The sequence below is a fragment of the Gymnoscopelus braueri genome (assembly GCF_963280865.1).
Source record: "Gymnoscopelus braueri genome assembly, chromosome: 13".
NCBI lineage: Eukaryota > Metazoa > Chordata > Actinopteri > Myctophiformes > Myctophidae > Gymnoscopelus > Gymnoscopelus braueri.
Window position 1 is genome coordinate 38,343,945 of NC_137615.1, and position 20,494 is coordinate 38,364,438.

At 40.3% G+C, this 20,494-nt stretch overlaps 2 protein-coding genes across 2 annotated transcripts in view; one reads left to right on the forward strand and one right to left on the reverse strand.

Annotated features, from left to right (window-relative positions):
• The window catches only part of sdr42e2 (short chain dehydrogenase/reductase family 42E, member 2), an 18,266-nt gene extending 13,734 nt beyond the window's left edge, over positions 1 to 4,532 (forward strand). The window contains exons 9-12 of the mRNA XM_080446265.1: positions 65 to 130; positions 222 to 285; positions 1,114 to 1,187; positions 3,752 to 4,532. Coding sequence (XP_080302391.1) covers positions 65 to 130; positions 222 to 285; positions 1,114 to 1,187; positions 3,752 to 4,000 — 453 coding nt within the window. The 3' untranslated portion in view covers positions 4,001 to 4,532. The remainder of the gene's footprint in view (positions 1 to 64; positions 131 to 221; positions 286 to 1,113; positions 1,188 to 3,751) is intronic.
• A 5,622-nt stretch (positions 4,533 to 10,154) lies between these two features.
• cdr2a (cerebellar degeneration-related protein 2a) lies at positions 10,155 to 19,739 on the reverse strand. The gene is made up of 7 exons (XM_080447755.1): positions 19,514 to 19,739; positions 17,900 to 18,012; positions 15,986 to 16,134; positions 15,143 to 15,319; positions 13,639 to 13,953; positions 12,821 to 13,124; positions 10,155 to 12,435 (listed from the first exon to the last, which is right to left on the reverse strand). Exons 1-7 carry the CDS (start codon positions 19,587 to 19,589, stop codon positions 12,172 to 12,174), a joined length of 1,398 nt encoding a protein of 465 aa, XP_080303881.1. The 5' UTR covers positions 19,590 to 19,739; the 3' UTR covers positions 10,155 to 12,171.
• Positions 19,740 to 20,494: the final 755 nt, after the last annotated feature.

Consider the following 20,494-nt stretch of genomic DNA (forward strand, 5'->3'; position numbering starts at 1 on the left):
TGCACGCGTGTGCGCGTACACACTCTGTTAATGCTAATGTTTCGTGTCAATGTTTCTCTTACAGAGTGGGCAGGCCTACTTCATTAATGATGGAGAATCAGTGAACCTGTTTGAGTGGTTAACACCACTGGTGAGTGACCCTTTCAAATGTCGCATACAACAAGACATTCCCTGATTACAACGCATTTACCTCATGCCTCACTCCTGTTTTCTAATTGCAGTTTGAAGAGCTGGGCTACAGGAGACCCTTGATCCGCCTGCCTGTGTCATTGGTCTATTCAGCAGGTAGACGCTCGTACTCGCGTACTTTCCCTTTGTAGTATCACTAGAGTCACTTGTTTTAGAATTGTGACTATACTATACTAGTTTATGATCTCTATATGACTTCTGTGTTGTTTATGTTAAAGGAGAACTTCCCCATTTTTTATTGATGTGCAGTCGTTATTACTCATAGTTAAGGGTAGTCAATTCAAGCGATACAATCCTCACTGTGCGCTATATTGAATGAAATGTTGGAATTCTCCTGCTCAGAGCCTTTCTGAGAGTATCTACAGCAGTTAGAAAAAGAGGTTGCGCTTCAACAGGGATTTCTCAGTTGAGTGCTAAACCCCAAATCCAGTATCCAAAATATGAAAAAGGCAGCACATCCCAAACTTCAAGTCAATACATTTCCACTTGTTCATATTGGCAGATACTAAAAAAAAACTCTTGGCCGAAACGCGTAAAGCGTTGAAGTTTGTTTTTTGTGTGTGCCAAATAAACAAGTGTAAATGTCAGTATTTTGTTCTCTATTGACTTTAGGATGAGCTACCTTTTTCATATTTTGGATAAGTACATGCAGTACATGTGCCAGTATACATTGTGCATAAAGTCCAAACATCCAAATATTTGCGAGTTAGTCAGGTTACATCCTTTATGTTCATTCCATGGTCCGCACAGAATATATTTTTGCTATGGCACTGGGAATTAGACTGCCACAGCTCTCTATAGCAATACAGAACACATTGGCAACTATTGTGGAGGTTATAGACATACCACCCCTATGACTAATACGGGTACATGGAATAAGTCTGAAAATTGGCTAATATGTTGTTTTTTCTCTCTTATTTACAGCAATCCTCATTGAATATTTGCACATCGTATTGAGACCCATCGTAGAACTCCCTATCCTCTTCACCAGAAATGAGGTAAACACACTGTACCTTGTACACATTTCCGAGCATTAGAGCAGTAGCTGTAGCTTTCCATAATGTCAACCAGTCTTGCTATCAAACCCATAATGTTGGAGAAACAGTTTTCTTATGAATTCAGAATATTTCATTTGGCATAGAAAGAGTCTCTCTCTCTCTCTCTCTCTCTCTCTCTCAGAAGAAAAGATCAAATAAGATAGAAGATAAGATGAGGGAGTCTGAGGGAAATTCAAGTGACATACTGTAGGTAGCAGCAACAGCATTAACACTGAAACACAGGAACAGTTAAAGGAGTCAAGAGCCAAGCACGTTTTAAAATAAAGACTTGCTTTATTGAGCAAGTGAAGACAGTGTGCGGGTGTTTTTTATTATTTGATCTGGGTCCTTGAAATGAAAAAGGTTGAGAATTACTGTATATATCCTATAGTAGTCCATATGCAAAATATACTGTAGGGTGGCAGGGGTAGGCAAGTAAGTTTAGCCTCTGGCCAATTATTTTTATAAGCCAGATGGTGGGGCAGAACACAATCAATGGCTAATTTAGGACCTGGAAAATGCGACAAACCACCTTATATTATACAGTACAATAATCACTATATCACTATAAAATACTGCTGATAGAAATGTGAGTGGAATCAAATGTTACAGGTGGATACAGAAATGCCTTGTGTAATCATTTTGTTCTGGCCCCATACAGTACTTGAATGTGGCAAAAGGTTTAAAATCAACATTTTATCTGGAGACAGATAGTCATACTCCTTTTCAGACAAGACCTCTTTCACATTTCAAGGTCTCAGAGAGAAACAATGTATTTTTTAAGGCATGTGAAACCCAGTTTTGGTTTGTTTTTCATCAAAAGTCTAAAGAGGAAAGTGGAATGTGTTCGTATACCTGGTTTGATCAATGCAAAGCCATTGTCCATATGCATCCTATGTGGGACTGTCAGTCAGATATTGTAAATTATTTACAAAAACATTTGCCGGGCCAGATATTATTATTGCTGGCGGGCCAGTTCTGGTCCACGGGCCGCCTGTTGCCTACAGTACCACTACTGTTTGGTACTGTGCTTGGGGTTGTGTAGGTAGGGCATTGCGTGGGTGTGCAGTGTGTGCGTGTGTATGATGGGATGGGGATGGGGGTCTTGGGTTACCTGCTCCCTGACGATTAGAATCTTGTTTAAGTCTCACGGGGGCCCTCAACAGTGAAGACAGACTTCATTAGGGCGAGTATTTTCCTAACACTACCCCAGCCCCTGCTCGCTCCATCTGATGCGATCTGTTTATGCATGAATTAATTATGGATCATTCCTAATCAAAATGAACCTTTAATGGTTTCACAAATGATGACAAATCAGCAGTTGACAAAGGTTCCTTTGTCTGATATCTCAAATTCGGTCAGCTATGTGTCTGGTGGACATGTCAATGGTCCGTGGGATGTCAATTTGCCTAACTGACTGTACAAGTTCATTCAAGAGGTCGAGGGCTGGTTACAGTCATTCTGTCTGCCATAATACTGGAGTGGCTTTAACAGCCAAGAGCTGGCACAACCATGATGAGTAATGTCTTCATGAATGTGTGATGAGAAACCAATGCCTGAACCCAGAGCTCATTCAGTCAGATTGATGATTGCTCTGTGAATAAAACATAAACTAGCGTGTGTCAGGATATAGAAAGTTCAAGATAAAGGTTACAGGAAGTGACCTCAGTGCACACAGCCACTGATAATGTGATATGATAGCTGCTGTTACCCCGTCTCTAAATGGTTCAGACTGTGAAGTGGAACCATCACTGATCAGCTCTAATACAACAGCAGAGATCAGAGGGCTACCTGATGTTCCAAAATGAAGAACAAGCTTTGAAACAGTTTTAGAATAACAAAGATCAATAAAAAAAAGAAAATTGCACCTAAACAATCCAAGCACCCTAGCACCAATAACACATCATGTTATTAGTGACTATAGACTAGACTAGACTATACTGTAGCCCTTTTTATTTTCCAAATCTAGGTTGGTAATTGCTGTGCGAGTAAATGGCTTGTTATGACATATTAATCAACACTCATGGGTGAAGTCTGGAATATGGGTTGAGGGGAATGGGTCAGGTTTAACAGTATATGAACGGACCCATCTGTACCTACCTCACCACCTGCCACTGTAAAGACGATTATGTGGTGGAACTGTGGCTCAGTGGTTAGCACGGTTTCCTCGCAGTGACAAGACACTGGGTTTGAACCCTACTGGGCTCTTTCTGTGTGGAGTTTGCATGTTCTCTGGATTATGTCAAGGAGCGCTGTCTCCATCCATCGCTATGGATACTTTCCATGCGGACACCTTATCCCCAGGCAGGCAGTAAGAAGATACAGAGGCAAGAGTTTCCCCAACTGAGGTTAATCTAAAACATTAACCTCACTCTCTGACCTTTAGCTTCTCCCAGCCTCCTGATAGAACTGAACACCTTTAAACACTGCCTTTATCTAACTGTCGTGTGTATAGGTGATCGCTACAGGAACCCCTGGCGATGACAGGCTGCATCTAATAGAAGTCTCTTCTCTAAATTTTCTAGGTGAGGAACATAGCGGTGAGCCACACCTTCAAGATTGACAAGGCACGTCGAGAGTTGGGCTTCTGTCCACAGCACTACACCCTGGCAGACTCTGTGGAACAGTACCTGAAGTCTGGACCACCACGCTCAGGATCAGCTCCCCTGGGCCGGTCCCGGCCCACATCCTGGAACCAGCCTCTACTAATGCTTGTGGTGCTGGGACTCTGCCTGATGCTGTTACTGCTGTGCTCCCGTCTCTGGCAGTACTAGCCACTAGTCTAGTGCTACATGAATGTAATTCTGCCTGATTTGAACAAGAATCAATGAATGATTGCATACAATATCGCACATGTATAAAGTTTCACAGAATACACAACAAAAGCCAACAAAGTGTTGATTTAACTCTGAGTGTGTAAAAATGTGTAATCATTTTTTTTTTTACATAGTCAGAGACAGTTTATCAAAAGAGAAACTCCATGCAACCCCATACTGCAAACACCAAACGTTTATCAGAGGTGTTGGTGTTTGTGGTACGGCGTTGTATGGAGTCTCTATTTTTATGCATTTGTATTTTTTCACCTCCTTTTGCACCAATATTTTCGGTGTGCAGATTTCATTTTTCCTATATACTCAGAGCTAAATTAACTCTCAAGAGTTTGCAGATCAACTGTACTGTATATCTGCCAGATCATGTTGTCAATGCAATCTTTGTTCATTCAAAGATATAGATGATCCTGGTCCATAATCAGCAAATCTTACTGGGATGCCAATGGCAATTACCTGACAAGAGCTTGAGCTTCCTGAGGCAGTTTCTCTTAAAGCAATAGAGAATCTAAATTCTCACATCCATGTGACTTAGTCTATTTTTGGTGCATTATGTAGGGGTGTGCATGCCTGTGTGTGTGTGTGTGTGTGTGTGTGAGAGAGAGAGAGAGAGAGAGAGAGAGAGAGAGAGAGAGAGAGAGAGAGAGAGAGAGAGAGAGAGAGAGACTCTGTGAGAAGTACCTGGTGAAAAGTATTATAATATCCTGTTAATGTACTGGATTTCTAGCTTTAAGTTGATTTGATTTCATCAGACATTGTATATGTTCATTTATTGATATTGTAAAATTAATATTTACAATTATTTTTGAATGTAATTAATGCGTGCTTCCATTCTAGTTTCCATGAAGGGGACTGTTGTGATTTACAATTTAATAATGATAGTCAATGTATAAGCTTTTAGAACTAAACGATCATTTTCAATGCCAATGACCATATTTTATTAAGCACACTAGCCTAGGCTAATTTGTATGCTCAGTGTTTGCATTTGTTCCCTTCTCTCTATTACATTGATGTAATAATATAATCTAGTAATCATTTATGAAATAATAAATATGTATTTAAAGCTATATGAAATAAAAGTACAATTATATCCTCCAATTGTGTCATCTTTGTCATGGTAAAGAGCATTGTAGTGGTGTACTACAATTTGAACACTAGAGGGAGCTCTTGCACCGTTACTGGCAGCCTACACGATTTAACAATCTTAATGTGGCGTTGTGGATTGTTTGTCCGATTGATCATATGACATTACCATCACCATAGTTTAATACTGAAATATTTGAGCAAATAGTTGGACCTTACCTTATACTGAAATTGAACTCGTTTGACTCAAAAAAGTACTGGCAGTGATGGGATTCGAACCCACGCCATCGAAATGACTGGAGCCTAAATCCAGCGCCTTAGACCACTCGGCCACACTACCATACGGCGTAAATGGAGAACTAATCATAATTCAATCAAATTGTTGCTCTGTAAGTGTGTCAAGTATGTTATTATATTTTATGTGATATTTTGGCATTTTCGCACCTTGAGGCTGACTAGATTTCTCATGTGAAGTGGGCAGCTTCAATAAACTTGACAATCGTCTTATTGCACATGACGACAGAAGCCGTAATTCCATGTAATACAAAAAAACCATCATAAATTCACATGATAGATGTCATTTAAACATAATATAAATCAAAATGGCATAATCTAAAATGTAGATAACGCTAGATTCTAAATACCATGTCGTTAAACAAATAAAAATAAAATATATTTTAGAAATTCGCCGCTGCCGTTCTGTGGCGCTGTTGTAATGTTTTGTCTGGATCTTTGGATTGATTACATTGAATACTTTATTAACAGTTTTCAATTTGTACAGCGGTATAGGTTTACAATGATTGTCAACAGGATGACACAAAAAGTACTTTTACTTCTACTCCACTACATTTCAGAGGCAAATATTATACTTTTACGCTACAATTATTTGAAAAAGTAGTTATTTTGTAGATTTGGATTATTATTACAAAACATACATTACCCACTTCAGCCCTATACACATTTCGGCTATTTGAAAATAGCAGATCTACAAGCTCACAATGTGCATTGTGAGCAATTGTAGATCTGCTATTTTCAAAATATTTAATAGAAGACTGATTGATTGATTGATTGATGTAGTTTATTTAGAAAGACATGAGAATAGTACATGACAGTACATAACAGTACATGGAAGTACAAATTCACAATACAAGGTCTACTAAACTGGAAACCCTCATTAAGCATTACGCTTGTTTAAGATTAGAACCCCATGCACACAAATCATGATGAAATATAAGAGGCAGGCAGATATACACACTATTACTACTATTATAGACAACGTTAATGTACGCAGGACCGCATTTTCAAACTGTCGACTTGCTGATGGTAGCTTTCCAGCAGGTGATGGAAAACATTTATTGTGATTCTCATCTTCTAGCGCGTCCGATCATCGGATAGACAAGTAGCAGCATGTGGGCTATAATCTGCTCCCTCTGTTTACACTCTCTCTCTCTCTCTCTCTCTCTCTCTCTCTCTCTCTCTCTCTCTCTCTCTCTCTCTCTCTCTCTTAATGCCACTTGCTGTTATCGTTTTCCTAGTGCTTTAAGACTTGTTAAGGATGTCAGCCTTCAAATCAGTATGCTTTGGAGACACCTTGGTGAGGTGTCATAGAAATCTTCAGTAATTCAGGAATAATTTATATAAAGAGTGAGACCAGAGTGGGATGAGTCAATCTTTAGGATCTCTACATTTACAGAATCTAGAATAATCCCCTCTCCTAACTCACAAGCACATTTATACATTGCTTACATGACAACATGGCGGGGGAGGAGTAATGCCAAAGAGTTTCTGATAGCTATGTTGGTCAGTTTTGTCTTACTCAGGTCTTGCAACCTGTGACATGAACGAATGGACCCCCGTGGGCAAAGAGCCCAACTGGCTTGATAAAATCTTTAGTCTGAGGCCCTCAATGGGCTGGGTCACAGTTGGCATGATAATCATCTTTACACAGGGGTAACCCAAAACACTTACTTACTGTATTGTGAACCCAAAACACTTACCTATCTTGAAACCTCACCTCGGCCTTAGGTTGTTGCTTAAGTTTAAATTATTAGGTTTTGTCCTTTAACGATACAAATAGTACAAATGCAACTTTTAAATTAATTCTATTGTAGTGTGTATTTTATTACTTTTTGTCGTCATCATATTGGCAACTCGCTAGCATTCTGTCTCGCTTGCAGAGGAGAGGTGGGTATCTCTAGGTGAGGAGGACATGCCTAACTGAACCCAGCCCCACAATGTTGTTTGAGATAGAAGCATGATGGCCTGTTTCACATTCCAATGGCCCTGACTACCTCCTCTTAAAGCATCACAGCCAAAACATTTGAAGTTTTGAATTCCTCTGATTGTACAGATTTCTTTCATCATAACTGATACAGTAGGCCCTTTAGCTATTCAGATATAGGCCAGATATAGGCCTACTTTGAAATGTGTTGCGCCCCTGACAGTATACACACACACGCATGCACGCACGCACGCACGCACGCACGCACGCACGCACGCACGGACGCACGCACGCACACGCACACGCACACACACACACACTGTACATACATACATACATGTGGAAAATATTTTTTTCCCCTTGATATCATTTGAAAAGTGAAGCTTTCATATATTCTAGATTGCATAAAGTGAAATAAAAAGGATTTATAATACAGAAATGTCAACCATCTTAAAAGTATGTTAATTTATGCCACTCAATATTTGGTCTGGGCAACTTCTGAACTAACTAATTCATCAATGTGGCGTGGCGTGGCATGGAGGCTATCAGCCTGTGGCACTGTTGAGGTGTTATGGAAGCCCAGGTTTGCTTTGATAGCGGCCTTCAGCTCATCTGTACTGTTGGGTCTGGTGTCGCTCATCTTGCTCTTGACAATACAACATAGATTCTCTATGGGGTTCAGGTCAGACCAGTTGGCTGGTCAGTCAAGCAAGCATAGTGATACCATGGTCAGTACACCAGTTACTAGTAGTTTTGGCAGTGTGGGCAGGTGCCAACTCCTGCTAGAAAAGGAAATCAGCATCTCCATAAAGCTTGTCAACATACAGAAACACAAAGTGCTCTAAGATATCCTGGCAGATGGCTGTGTTGACTCACGGCCCTCACATCTAGAGTTCGGGCCGCTACGCGACCCTCACACCTATACGTTGCACTGCCGATCCGACCGATATGTCTGAGTCATACTGTCGGGGGATTTGTCAGAGTACCCGTTGTTGTACCCGTCTGTCTGTTCCCTTTTGTGCCCATCTATGGAGATCTCTGTATCTGTCTGTCTATCTGTGTCCCTATTAAGCCCATATATGGAGATCTCTGTATCTCTCATTCCTTGTCCATTTTATGCCCATCCCTGAAGTCATCAGTATACAGTATATAGTGCAATGCCCATATATGGGCATATCAGTTGGATCAGCAGTTCTGGACAACTGGATATCTATATATGCCTATATATTGACATATTGGTCCGATACCCACATATCCGAATGACTTGACGGCGGCCACCGCACTCCCTCGAGTCCTTGCCGATGTGCGCGCAGAGTTTGAGGTTGGTCGGTCCCATATATGCCATTTATGGGCATTGCGGTCAGATCTGTGGCTCTGGACAACCAGATCCTTGTATATGCCTGGCCCTATATGGCCATATCAGGTTTGTTTATGGTTATGTCGGAGTCATAGTGACATGGCCGTGGTCCTGCCAATATATGGACGTATCGAGTTTGTTTATGGTTATATCTGAGTAAGAGTGCCGTGGTCCGGCCACCCTCTCATAAGAGAATTTTAATTTAGGATATATAGTATATGTATACACACACACACACACGTATGCATTCACTGACAACATTGGAGAAATAGTCAAACATAACCATACTACCTAATGCTACCAACCTTCCCAGTCATGGCTACACAAGCCCTTGTTGTTTTCTTATGTTGTAATCAAGTGTTTGTTAGGCTTATGTTAGAATCTGTTAAAACTTATTATTTGCCAGAGCCTTGACATGACTGACCCATTCATGGCCAAGTTTAGCATGTAATCCCCTTTTGTGGTTTAGCAGGCTAGTGAACACAGGAAGATGTTAAGTTCCTTAAGCTATAAGTGGGCTAGGGAAACAAAAGCCAATTTTTTTTTTTGGCTTTACTATATATCCTCCAAAGCATTCAAAGAAGGATGCTTTCTTACGTACACTTACAGACCATTTTGGCATTTCATACACTGGATCAAACTTTGTTATACACACACTCTCTCACACACACACACACACACACACACACACACACACACACATTATGATCCATCTTACCACCAAGCCCAAAACTCTATATCATGCTGTAAATTCCAGAATTCAATAGAAACTTGTCAGTTCATGTTTTGGACAGTAAGACACAGGACATGCCCAGAAGATCTTGAATGAGTGTTTTTACTTGTTATAAGCAAGCAAGAACATGTTATGCATCGTGGAGGACATTTTATGATACAATCACCACCAGCATATTAGCATCGTTCTGAAAAAGCATACCATCATACACAGAAATCCTGAGTGTTTAAAGGGCCATCTTTTCTATGTGTGCAACATATTTTTGGTTAAAATTGGAAACTGTTGCCAATTGTCGGCAACTGCGTCCTAAAAGCAATAATAAACACTCAAGTGATATCGTATTATACCACAGCTACAACACCTGCAGCCGAGATATAATCACAATCTTGTGTATTGTTGCTTAAATACTGTCCTTTTCTAGTAAGCTCTATGGTATTAAATTCCCCAATGTACACAATTTTAAATACTACATATTAAGCAGACATACATAAATACAAGTTCAGACTCAGCCCCCCAAAATGTACTGATTTGATTCTGACAGCTGATCTCTGAATACAGTCGGATGGAGTTTTACCCCTGTGGAGTGAGCAGCGCACTCAGCCACAGAAACAACAAATATTGCAGATGAGGTCTGTCCAAGATAATTTGGCTCGGATAGCCAATGCCCTGATATCTGAGGTCTTGCACATTTTACAATAGAAAAGTGTATGATTGAGAGTTTTTAATGGTCTAAAGTGCCACACCATTTTGCTCTCTGACAACGTATTTTCCGATACGAGTCATCTGAAGAGATTACAAGAATGACATATTACTCACAATCTAGATTGTTATTTAGTACTGTATTTGCATTCACCAAGTCTAGCCTGAGAAATATATGGATTCCTACATTGTTATGGTCTTTAGGGCAAGAAACTATTAAGTCTAGGATGAATCTTCTGAAAAGCCTTTTACGATTACAGTTGTATACAGACTTTGTGCAATGGTATTATTTTCTTTTTCGTACTCTACATATACTTGTTTCCATTTCATGCTGGTTGTTCATAAGTGCAGTGAAAGCATTCCGATTAAAATGTCACCTGTCATAAATATCTGAACCAGCATTTGACCATAATAATTACATTATAGATCTGAGAAACAGTGACACAAACTAATATTATCAAAATAAATAGCAAAAAATAATCTCTAAACATATGTCAAAATAAATAAAACAAAAACAATTGGAACTGTGATTCAGTCATAATGAAAGTGCAACACTCATACTCTATGTCCCACTGGCACATGGCTACTAAGCTGTACTGTAGTTAAACTTGAAACACTAAATATTCAGTGTTCACTTTTTGTCTGGTAGCTAATTACCTTTGACTGTTGAAACAATTATTGCCATCCAACACAAAGAAATACATTCCAGCTCTTGAGGAATAATGGTTAACTAAAGGCTAGTTTATGCTCCATCGCGCAATGGTGTCGCGTGCCGAGAACGGCCGAGAATAGCAGACCTACTGTATAAGCTCACAACATGTCGAAAGCGAGACGCTATTCTCCGTGCGAGACACCATCACACGGCAAAGTATGAATCAGGCTTAACACTTGAGTCTTTAGCATACCAAGTTACTAAATAGCTCTGGTCTTTCAGTGTATTAACTTGACAAAGCTCTCTATTCAGTCCAGCCCAAACATTTCTGTTTGCATAACATACACACAGGGGCTATATGTTCAACGTACAAACAACATGCAATGTGGCTTTTTTCTTTCCCCATAACCTAGCACCAAGTGGTCTGAGTTTTAACTGTTTAGACAAATCTGAACACTTGTACTCCGGCTGAGCCTGTGACATAACATGAATAATCTGAACACATACAGTACATACTGTACATACATACAGCATATATACAGTATATACACATCTTACTGTATGACCATCATTTTTAGAATACTGCACATAAATACTTTCAGTCATTTGGTCTGAGGCATTTTAGGATTTTTTCAAAAAACCAATCATTAGTACCTCTTAGCTGCATGGTAATATAGAAGGACTTACACATATGATTCTACCTTAGGTCAAACTTGGTGAGGTTTTGACATCAATCCTTGAGTCTGCATTTCTGCCTAAACAATAACCCCTGGCCTGAACATGTGTGTTATCTGTAAAAAAAAATAAAAAAAAAAACGAGGGTTTGTGCACTGCAGATAAGCTGACATGGATATCTGAATTGCCGTTCAATAGGCGGACTATAACCTCATTCCCAGTTTTATCTCCCAACTCACGAGGAGGCGAATTACTGCTGAAAGTGTGTTCATTTTACAGGACTACACGTTGAGCAGCCTACCGAAACATCCGGCTAGCCCAGTACTTCCTGTACAACGCAGGATACACAAGTTGTAGACTCTAGAATTCAGCTGATTTAAACCATTCAGCTGACTCATATACCAGAGATTGAACAACACTGATGATTGGATTAAGGTAGATAAAGGAAGGAAGGTAGGAAGAGCTCATTGATGAAAGCATTTGAGCTTCTTAAGATGATGTGAGATAACAAGTGGACTGCATTATGTATAAGGGGCACAGACATAAAGATCATTGCACCGTCTGGATTCTATGTTTTGATCCAAGTAACCTCCAAATGATCTTTGGTCAAAACATTCAAGGACCAAAACTAAAGCAAACCCCATACCAGCCTCATAAATAATACTATTGATGCAGTCCTTTGGCAGAGCCCTCAAATTCAATGTCCCTGAGTGGACTGTGTGTTCTCACTCAGGTCGTCTTTGGTCTTCTGGATGCAGGTAAAGATTTCCTTGAAGAGAGCTTTGTACTCTGGCGGCTGCCCATCCTCCACGACAACTGTCACATCCGTCATGACACCCAAGCCGGCGTTTCTGCGGCGGATTCGATTGCCAACGTAGGGACTGCTGGCTGTCTGAACAGCCTTGTGGTTCATCTCATCTGCTCCCTGCTGGCACCGCCGCAGAAGCTCCTCGTATTTTACCTGAAACATGACAAAAATTTACATATACAGTAGGCTAGCACATTTTATAGATTTTTTACATTACGTTTTTAACTGATACGGATAAGTACAAAGTTCAGAAGCAAAAGAACCCAAAGTTCTGCTTGTGGTGAGGCAGACTGTAGGGAAAAAAATACTGAGGCACTCATTTTGCAGATGAGCAAGGCAACAGCTGACCGACACGTTTCGACACTTGGGTCTTCAACAGGGTCAAGTGCAGAGTTCAGTGAGTAATACAATGATGATTCTTTTACCCAAAATCAATTAAAGCTGCAGTTCGTAACCTTTATGTTTAAATGAAGTCTTATGAAAATAAGCTCTAGATTGCAGCTTTAACTAACCACTACACAAGCTAGGAATACACCACCTGCAGTGCGCTGTACTGGGCATCCACTTCATTGAGCAGAGAGATTCCCCTTTGTTTTACTGCCTCTGCTCGTCTGATGCACATCTGCTCGTGGCCACGCCGAAGGTCATCTGTATTGGTCCTCCTCACAAGGATGTCACTGCTACACCTCTGCTGGCTGTACGTCCCTGGCTCCACTGCCTCTTTCTCCACCTTCTCCTCCTCCTCCTCCTCCTCCTCCTCCTCCTCCACACTCTGCTTGGGTTTCTCGTCAGAGGGAAAGAAGACCGTATCAGGTAGCAGCAGCTTGTCCGGCCTCCTGGCACTGGCGGGGGAACAGCAGCATGTTACTCTGATGTCCAATAAACTATTACATACAGTAATACATGTTATGGGTGCATTGTAAATGATGTCACCAGTTTAAAAAAATCTAAACATTAAAACATCAACAATCTGATTAAACTTATAATCACAAATAAAATTGAAAAAGATTCAAATACCACCGAAGTGGAAAAAGCAGCACTCCAAAATGAAGGATGCAAGACTGGCTCAGATAAACATTCTTATCTATTGTCAAAATCTCTCAGGAAGGCTGAGGCCGAAACGCATCAAGCGTTCCCAATAAATAAGAATGTTTATCTGAGCCAGTCTTGGTCTTGCATTCTTCATTTTGGAGTGCCGCTTTTTCCACTTCGGTGGCATTTCAGTTTCAATCTAGTTATATCTATAGCCGAGCACCCACTACCTAAACAAAAAGGCATCCAGAGGAAGCGCACCTGCTTTATTTCTTACCAAAATAGAAAAAGATGTCGGTACTACAGTACTAGCTCAGGTCTCACCTGCTTGTATAATCAGCATGCCACAAAAGCCGGAGTTCCTCCACTTCGGCCTCCAGCTCCCTCTGCCTGGCCTGGCAGCCCTCCAAAGCGGCCAGCCTCTGCTCTAGAGTCCCGTTCTCTCTGGCCGTCAACTCCGCCTCCAGCTCCGCCGCCTCCCTGCGACTCCGTTCTGCTGCCATCTGCTTCTGAAGGGTCTGGATGGAGCGCTGAAGGATGGCACGCACCTCTTCTGGGTCTTGGTGTTCCTCTCGGTCGTAGGAAGACACCTGCGGAGACCAGGGTCGATCCATGCGCAGGCTTTCATAGTCTAGGTACCTGAGACAAGGAAGGTGGACAGATATGTGTAATTTCAAAAAGGGGTGACACTATATGGCGTAATGTCATTATTTTTGTGACTATAAATGGCCATCCATTCTCTATTTTGACCATTATTGTGACCACAACCGTGGACCTTTTCAACGCGAAAATGTATCATCTCTTCAAGGCAGCCTACAGATCATTCCCACCAAGTCTCATGAAAATCCACCTCTCCATTCCCACTAACAAACAAACAAGGTAATGTAAGCAGTCCTGTCTAATACACACAGACAGACAGGGCTGATTACATTACCCTGCCTCACATTGCTGCAGGCTGGGTAATCAATCATTTTATTTAACAATGGTGGCTTACTTTACTTTTTAGACCAATGTCAAGAGGTACACCTCAGCTCACTCCACACAATAACACGGTTTCAGAATAAATAGAGAGGTATGCTGAACCAACAACTTGTTACACAATTATGTTTTATCATGCCACTGACTATAAGGGAGGGTTAAATCCCCTCTTGGAGAACTCTCCGCTGTGGATTATATCTAAAATCTCTAGGTCAGATTATGTTGCCTGGCTTTGGGTAACCAGAGGATGTCCAATCATCATATGGGGGCTAAGACACCAGTCTACACTGTCTATGGATAGGTATCATATCAGGTGCTACCAACAGAGAAGCCGTCCCAGACAACCATTAGTTTGACCACTTTCAACATGATGTAGCTATTTTCGTCATCTCATTATAGGTGAAAATGTTCAAACATTTTCAAAAACTTTCAAATATTTCCTAAATGTCCAAAAGATGACTCATCTAAAAGCTCACAACATCATCATGATGCGTTGTAAGCTTGTAGATCGGTTATTTTCACGCAACAACACTGTAAGACTAGGGTGAAGTGTCAAGGGGACATCTACCCTGTTACTTCTGGCACAAGATAAAATGACATTCAAATGAACTTTAGGTCTTCAATAGTGAAATAAACGAACTATGAAAAGCAGCCGCATGCCAACAGGCACATTCCGATCCCAGGAAGACTGGGTTACAAAACTTTCAGGGCAACTTCCTGTGTTTATCTGCTGCTATTGTTTTGGCATGCCACGTAATTTCCTTCTCGACATAGTGTCCCTTTACACATACTTGTAAATTAGTATCTGCAAGGACACAAAGGTATTTTTTTACTGCATACAAACACAAACCTGTCATGGTTTAAGTCATAGAGCTCCTTGAGACAAGACACACTCTGTGCTCCAAGGCTGCGTCTCTGCTCGGTCAGTTCTCGTCTGTTACGCTCTTTCTGGGCGCTCTTCAGTTCCTCCACCTGGGTCTGCAGGTCCTCCATGTGGGTCTGCAGTGCATCAATGGTCTCTGTCAGACTATGGCCAAATGAAGAGAAGAATTATGTGGTGTAGAAGTAGTGCATAAAATCTGGTGTGGAAGTAGTGCATTAAAAGGTATGTGAATATAGTAGGATCACAGGAATATAGGGCTGCAACTATAGATAGATCTCAACTAAACTAATATTCTATCGATTCATTTTGAGATTAATTGAATAATTAAAAAGTAGGTTTTTTATTTTCCAAAATATATTTTATACGTCAACGAATCGACAGGAAGAAATTGTAATTGATGATTTTTTATAATCGAATAAATCGATTGACTTATTTTTCATATAACTAATAGCAAATATTGCTGGTCTACAACAACCTCACAATGTGTCGCATCATGACATGTTGTGAGCTTGTAGATCAGCTATGTTCTCTACTTATTTTATTTTTATTTTTTTCAATCAAATCTGCTGGATAATTAACTCATTGAGTACTACTTTTTTCAAAAACACGTGAAACACATGATTGGCACGTTGCACCATAGCGTTAAAACACGTGAAACGCGTGAATGGCACTCACAGAGTTAATATGTTCATATTCATAAATGAGCTTCATGTTTTTTGCAGTTTTGTCTTCTTTTTTTACAGCAAGAAATCATAATAATTTGATGCAGATTGACCAATAGATGGCTGATTTGAGCGAAAAGACACTGACCTGTGGATTTTCTGCTGAGAAAGGCGGTTGTCCTGCACCAGTCTGTGGTTGCCCTGCTCTAAATCCCTGGCTGCCACATCCAGCTGCTCATACACCTTGGCATGCTGGTCATTCATCTGCCGCAGCAACTCCACCTGCTTGGCCAGGTACTGTAGGAGAGGAGAGAGACATGTATGGGTAAAGGAAGCAAGCCATTTCTATACAGCTGTCAGAGAAAACCATAGACCTCCACCGACCATCCATGGAATTTCCAGTGTTACAGGCCTTAAAACCTCTGAAAACACTAGCAAACCGCCCCGTCCTCCCCACCTCCAAGAATTGCCAGAAGAGTTCACTATCTCCTGTGAAATATTCTCCATCCCTTCACATAAAGCTTATCAATGCTGTGAATTATTCACAGCATGTAGCTTTAATATTAACTACAGTATAACTGTTAGAGGAAGCTTAAAGTAAAACTGTTGGCTATAATCTGCGCAGAGCTACTTAAAAGAGGAACATTATTTGAAGTTGTAAATTGAACTTTGAACACCATGCTCTCACCATTAACATTAAGAGAACATTGACTTTTGCTCAAGACAAGTACAGAGACAAAATAGAAGAGTCTGGATGGGAAGATAAGTGCAATATGATCACAGTGGCTAGAGCAGAGCCTGCCTAGACCTTGAAATTGAGATAAAAACGTATCATGTGCTAAGCATAATGTTTTATGTGTATGCTAAGTCGAAGAATCGGATCAATTTCACTCCCCTGGCCGACATTGTGTTATCTACGTTTAAGGGCACAATGTTTTCAAGAATTACATCTACATTTTGCGGAAGGTGCCTAATATTATACTTTGTTGTACAACCATGTTGCTTGCCATGTTGCTTGCTTGCTTTCAACTGAAAACCCTGCTGCACTTTAGATATTAATTTCAAAAGTGCAGCAGAAATTCATTTAAAAAGTGAAACATTTGAAAATCAGTTACTTTCGGCAAGTGTCACAGTTCAATTGTACATGAAAGTATAAATTAGCCATGATACTGACAGCAGACACTATAGACAGGGGTCAGCAGAATACAAGGGATTAGCCTATCAAACTCAATAAGTACTCAAGCCACTGGCAGACACACTGTTGTGTAAACAGATTAAGGCTCTTATATGCTGACCTGAATGAATGGCCTGTCCTGCAACTGTAATAGGTAATGTCAGTCTGTACATCTGTCAAATGACATATACAGACATAATGTCAAGGTATATGTCTATGGCTAAATGTCTATGCACACTGTATGATGGGGTCCGATGAGTCAACACAACATATGGTGGTGTCCAATAGGTCACTACATTTAGCTTGTTTGTACAGTATGTTTCTATAAATAAAATTAAAACAACTGATAAACTCTGTAAGTGAACAATGATTATAATAAAACCTTGAATATGATTATTTTTTATGTGAAATAGATTTAGATAATAACCAAAAATAAGGTAATAGGACTTGGAATTTATTACATTTATTTTTTCAACATTTAGCAGTCTCTGTGAGGCAAATATTGGTTCAACCCGAACAAACTGTGCAAAAGACTGATTAAATCACAGTGCATTTGTGACTTGCTTTCACTTAACTTCTTAACAACGAAAAGTCGCTGCCAGGGTTGGGAGCAAGAATTATTCCATTTGGACTATTCTCAGTGGGGCTCTCATTTTAGACTCAGTCATATTAAAAAAAATAATAACAGTAATTTAGACAAACTAAGTGTCTATGGTCAGCGGTTGGTTCGATAACAGCAATTTACTTACAGACCAAGCTGTGAATGTGAGTATAGAGTACAGTATGTTAGTCATGCACATGAGACCAGTGGGTCGTTTCCACAAATGTGGTGGAACAGTATACTCTTCACTCGGTCCTTATTAAGTCTAGTTTTAGTACTGTTTCAACCTCTATCTCCTGCAGCTGTTCCTGGTTGGTGCCATACAGTCCCTGCAGAGCCTGCTCCAACTCATGGTTTCTGTCCAGGAGAGTTTTCCCCAGCTCAGCTGCGAGATGGAGATCTGTAAACACACAGGAAATCATATTGAATAAACAAGGTGTAATGTTCAACATTGCAGTGATAGAACCACACGCTTGTAAACAGCAGGTCACACATGTTTGTAGGTTCTTTGCACATTACACACACACACACACACACACACACACACACACACACACACACACACACACACACACACACACACACACACACACACACACACACACACACACACACACACACACACACACACACACACACACACACACACACACACACACACACACACACATTGGTTGGACATCTCTGTCCAACCTGATATCACATAATCTGGTACACAAGTTGTGTGTGCTGAGTGTTTAGAACAGGAAGGAACTAAGTAATGTTATATCAAGTTAATCTTTGGCCCAGCGGGCGTACTGAGTGAGAACATCCGATCCGCCAGTAGATTTACTGTGCAGCAGTGGTGGAAAGTAACTAAGTACATTTACTTTACATAAGTACTGTAAAATGTTGAGGTATTTTTACTTTACTGGAGTATTTCCAATTTTCAGTACTTTTACTCCACTACATCTCAGAGGCAAATATTATACTTTTACTCCACTACAATTATTTGACAACATTAGTTACTAGTTACATTATAGATTTTGATTGTTATTACAAAACATACATTAACCACTTCAGCTCTGTATACATTTCGGCCATTTGAAAATAGCAGATCTACAGCGACAAGCCAGCTATTTCTTTAAATATATTTTTTTAAATTATTTTTTTATACATTTAAAACCTGTATAATGAGTACTTTTACTTTTGATGCCAATTCGTTTGTACTTTTACAAAGTCAATTTTATTCCAGACTTTTACTTTTTTTTACTAAAGTACTTTTACCACCACAGCTGTGCATAAATATCTCCTTATCCAGGACACAATCAACGCATGGGAAATGACAGCCTCGGGAAATCCTGGAAACAGCTGAGACCTCTCTGGATTTTGTCTTCCCTTACCCCATGACCAGTGTGTTTATCACAGTATGCGTGTCACAAGAGCAGGCTACAGAATTTAATATTTCTTCTAGTTGTGTGGTGTATCTTTATTTGTCATGCGTTTTAAATGTACAAAAAAGTGCAAAAGAACACAAGAAAAACACACAAAAGGTGGTCCGAGGACCCCAAGGCCAAGGGGTCCTTGGGGGTTCTAACTTCTACAGGTTCCCTACAGTAGCTACAAGGATAAAAAGGGGGGTCCATGGCCTGCCGCCTAATGCATATCAATGGGTCTCTAAAATTTTAAAGGTTGAGAATCTCTCCACAACAAGAGCCTCTTAACATAATCCAACTATTCTTCCCCCTCCTCTTGGCATCCTCCCTACTCCAATAGCCAATTCATAAATAATAGTTTTTTAAAGGTTAGATAGATAAATTACTATTTTGATTTATAAGTTATGTGTGTAGGCTACAAACCACAGCAGCTGACAAGTGTTTAGGGCGCGACCAACAACAACCCATACATAAAGCAGCCCTTACCACGTTCAAGGTCCTGTTTCCCATACCAAGACTCTTCCCCATCAAAGTCTTCCTCCACGATCATGTCCGCTAGCATCGTTATTATCTATGATCCCGCTTAAGACTGTCTGCAGGCAGCCGTCAGGAACTAAAGCAACGGGACCCACAGGCAGGTTGAACTAGTTGTCCCAGAGAGCTGGGCATAACGCTCGTAACGCTCATGCTATGATGCTCATCCTCATCCTCCGGCGGTGTGTTCACTTCTGCAGCAACGTGGCAAATACTGTCAACCGCCCAGCGGACAACCAATGTGACGTAGTCAAAACGGTTTGACCAATCACGGTGAAGTAGGCGGAGCAAACGTTTTGTTTTTCTTTTAAGGGCTGCTTTGTTTACAAACATAAGGCAGTGGTGTAAAGTAACTAAGTAACTAAGTACATTTACTCAAGTACTGTTCTTGGGTACAATTTTGAGATATTTTTTACCTCCTTCAGTATTTACAATTTTCAATACTTTTACTTACTCCACTACATCGCAGAGGAAAATCTTGTACTTTTACTCCACTACAGTTATATGAAAACTTTAGTTACTAGTTACTTATTAGATGTTTTTTTTTACTACCCCAAAAAGAAATTAGTTTAGTTTGCTTGGAACCCATACCAGTGAAAACAGATAGATCTGCTATTTTCACTCCTTCTTAAACTTAAAAAGAAATTATGGAAATTATCAAATGTTTTCATTTTATTTATTTAAACTTAAAAAAAAAAAAACGTTTTAAATATTATACATTTGTTTTAATGTAGTAAACAAAACAAGGGGATATTTACTCGCGACCCCCAAAAAATTGGTCCGCGACCCAAACATGGGTCCCGACCCATTGTTTGGGAAACTAGATATTTCAAGTTCATGATAAAAAGCCTGGTTTTATTCAATTTTAACCCAGTGCCATCCGGTCTGCGACCCGCCTACTTCACAGCTGTATCCGTTCATTTCCACACACAC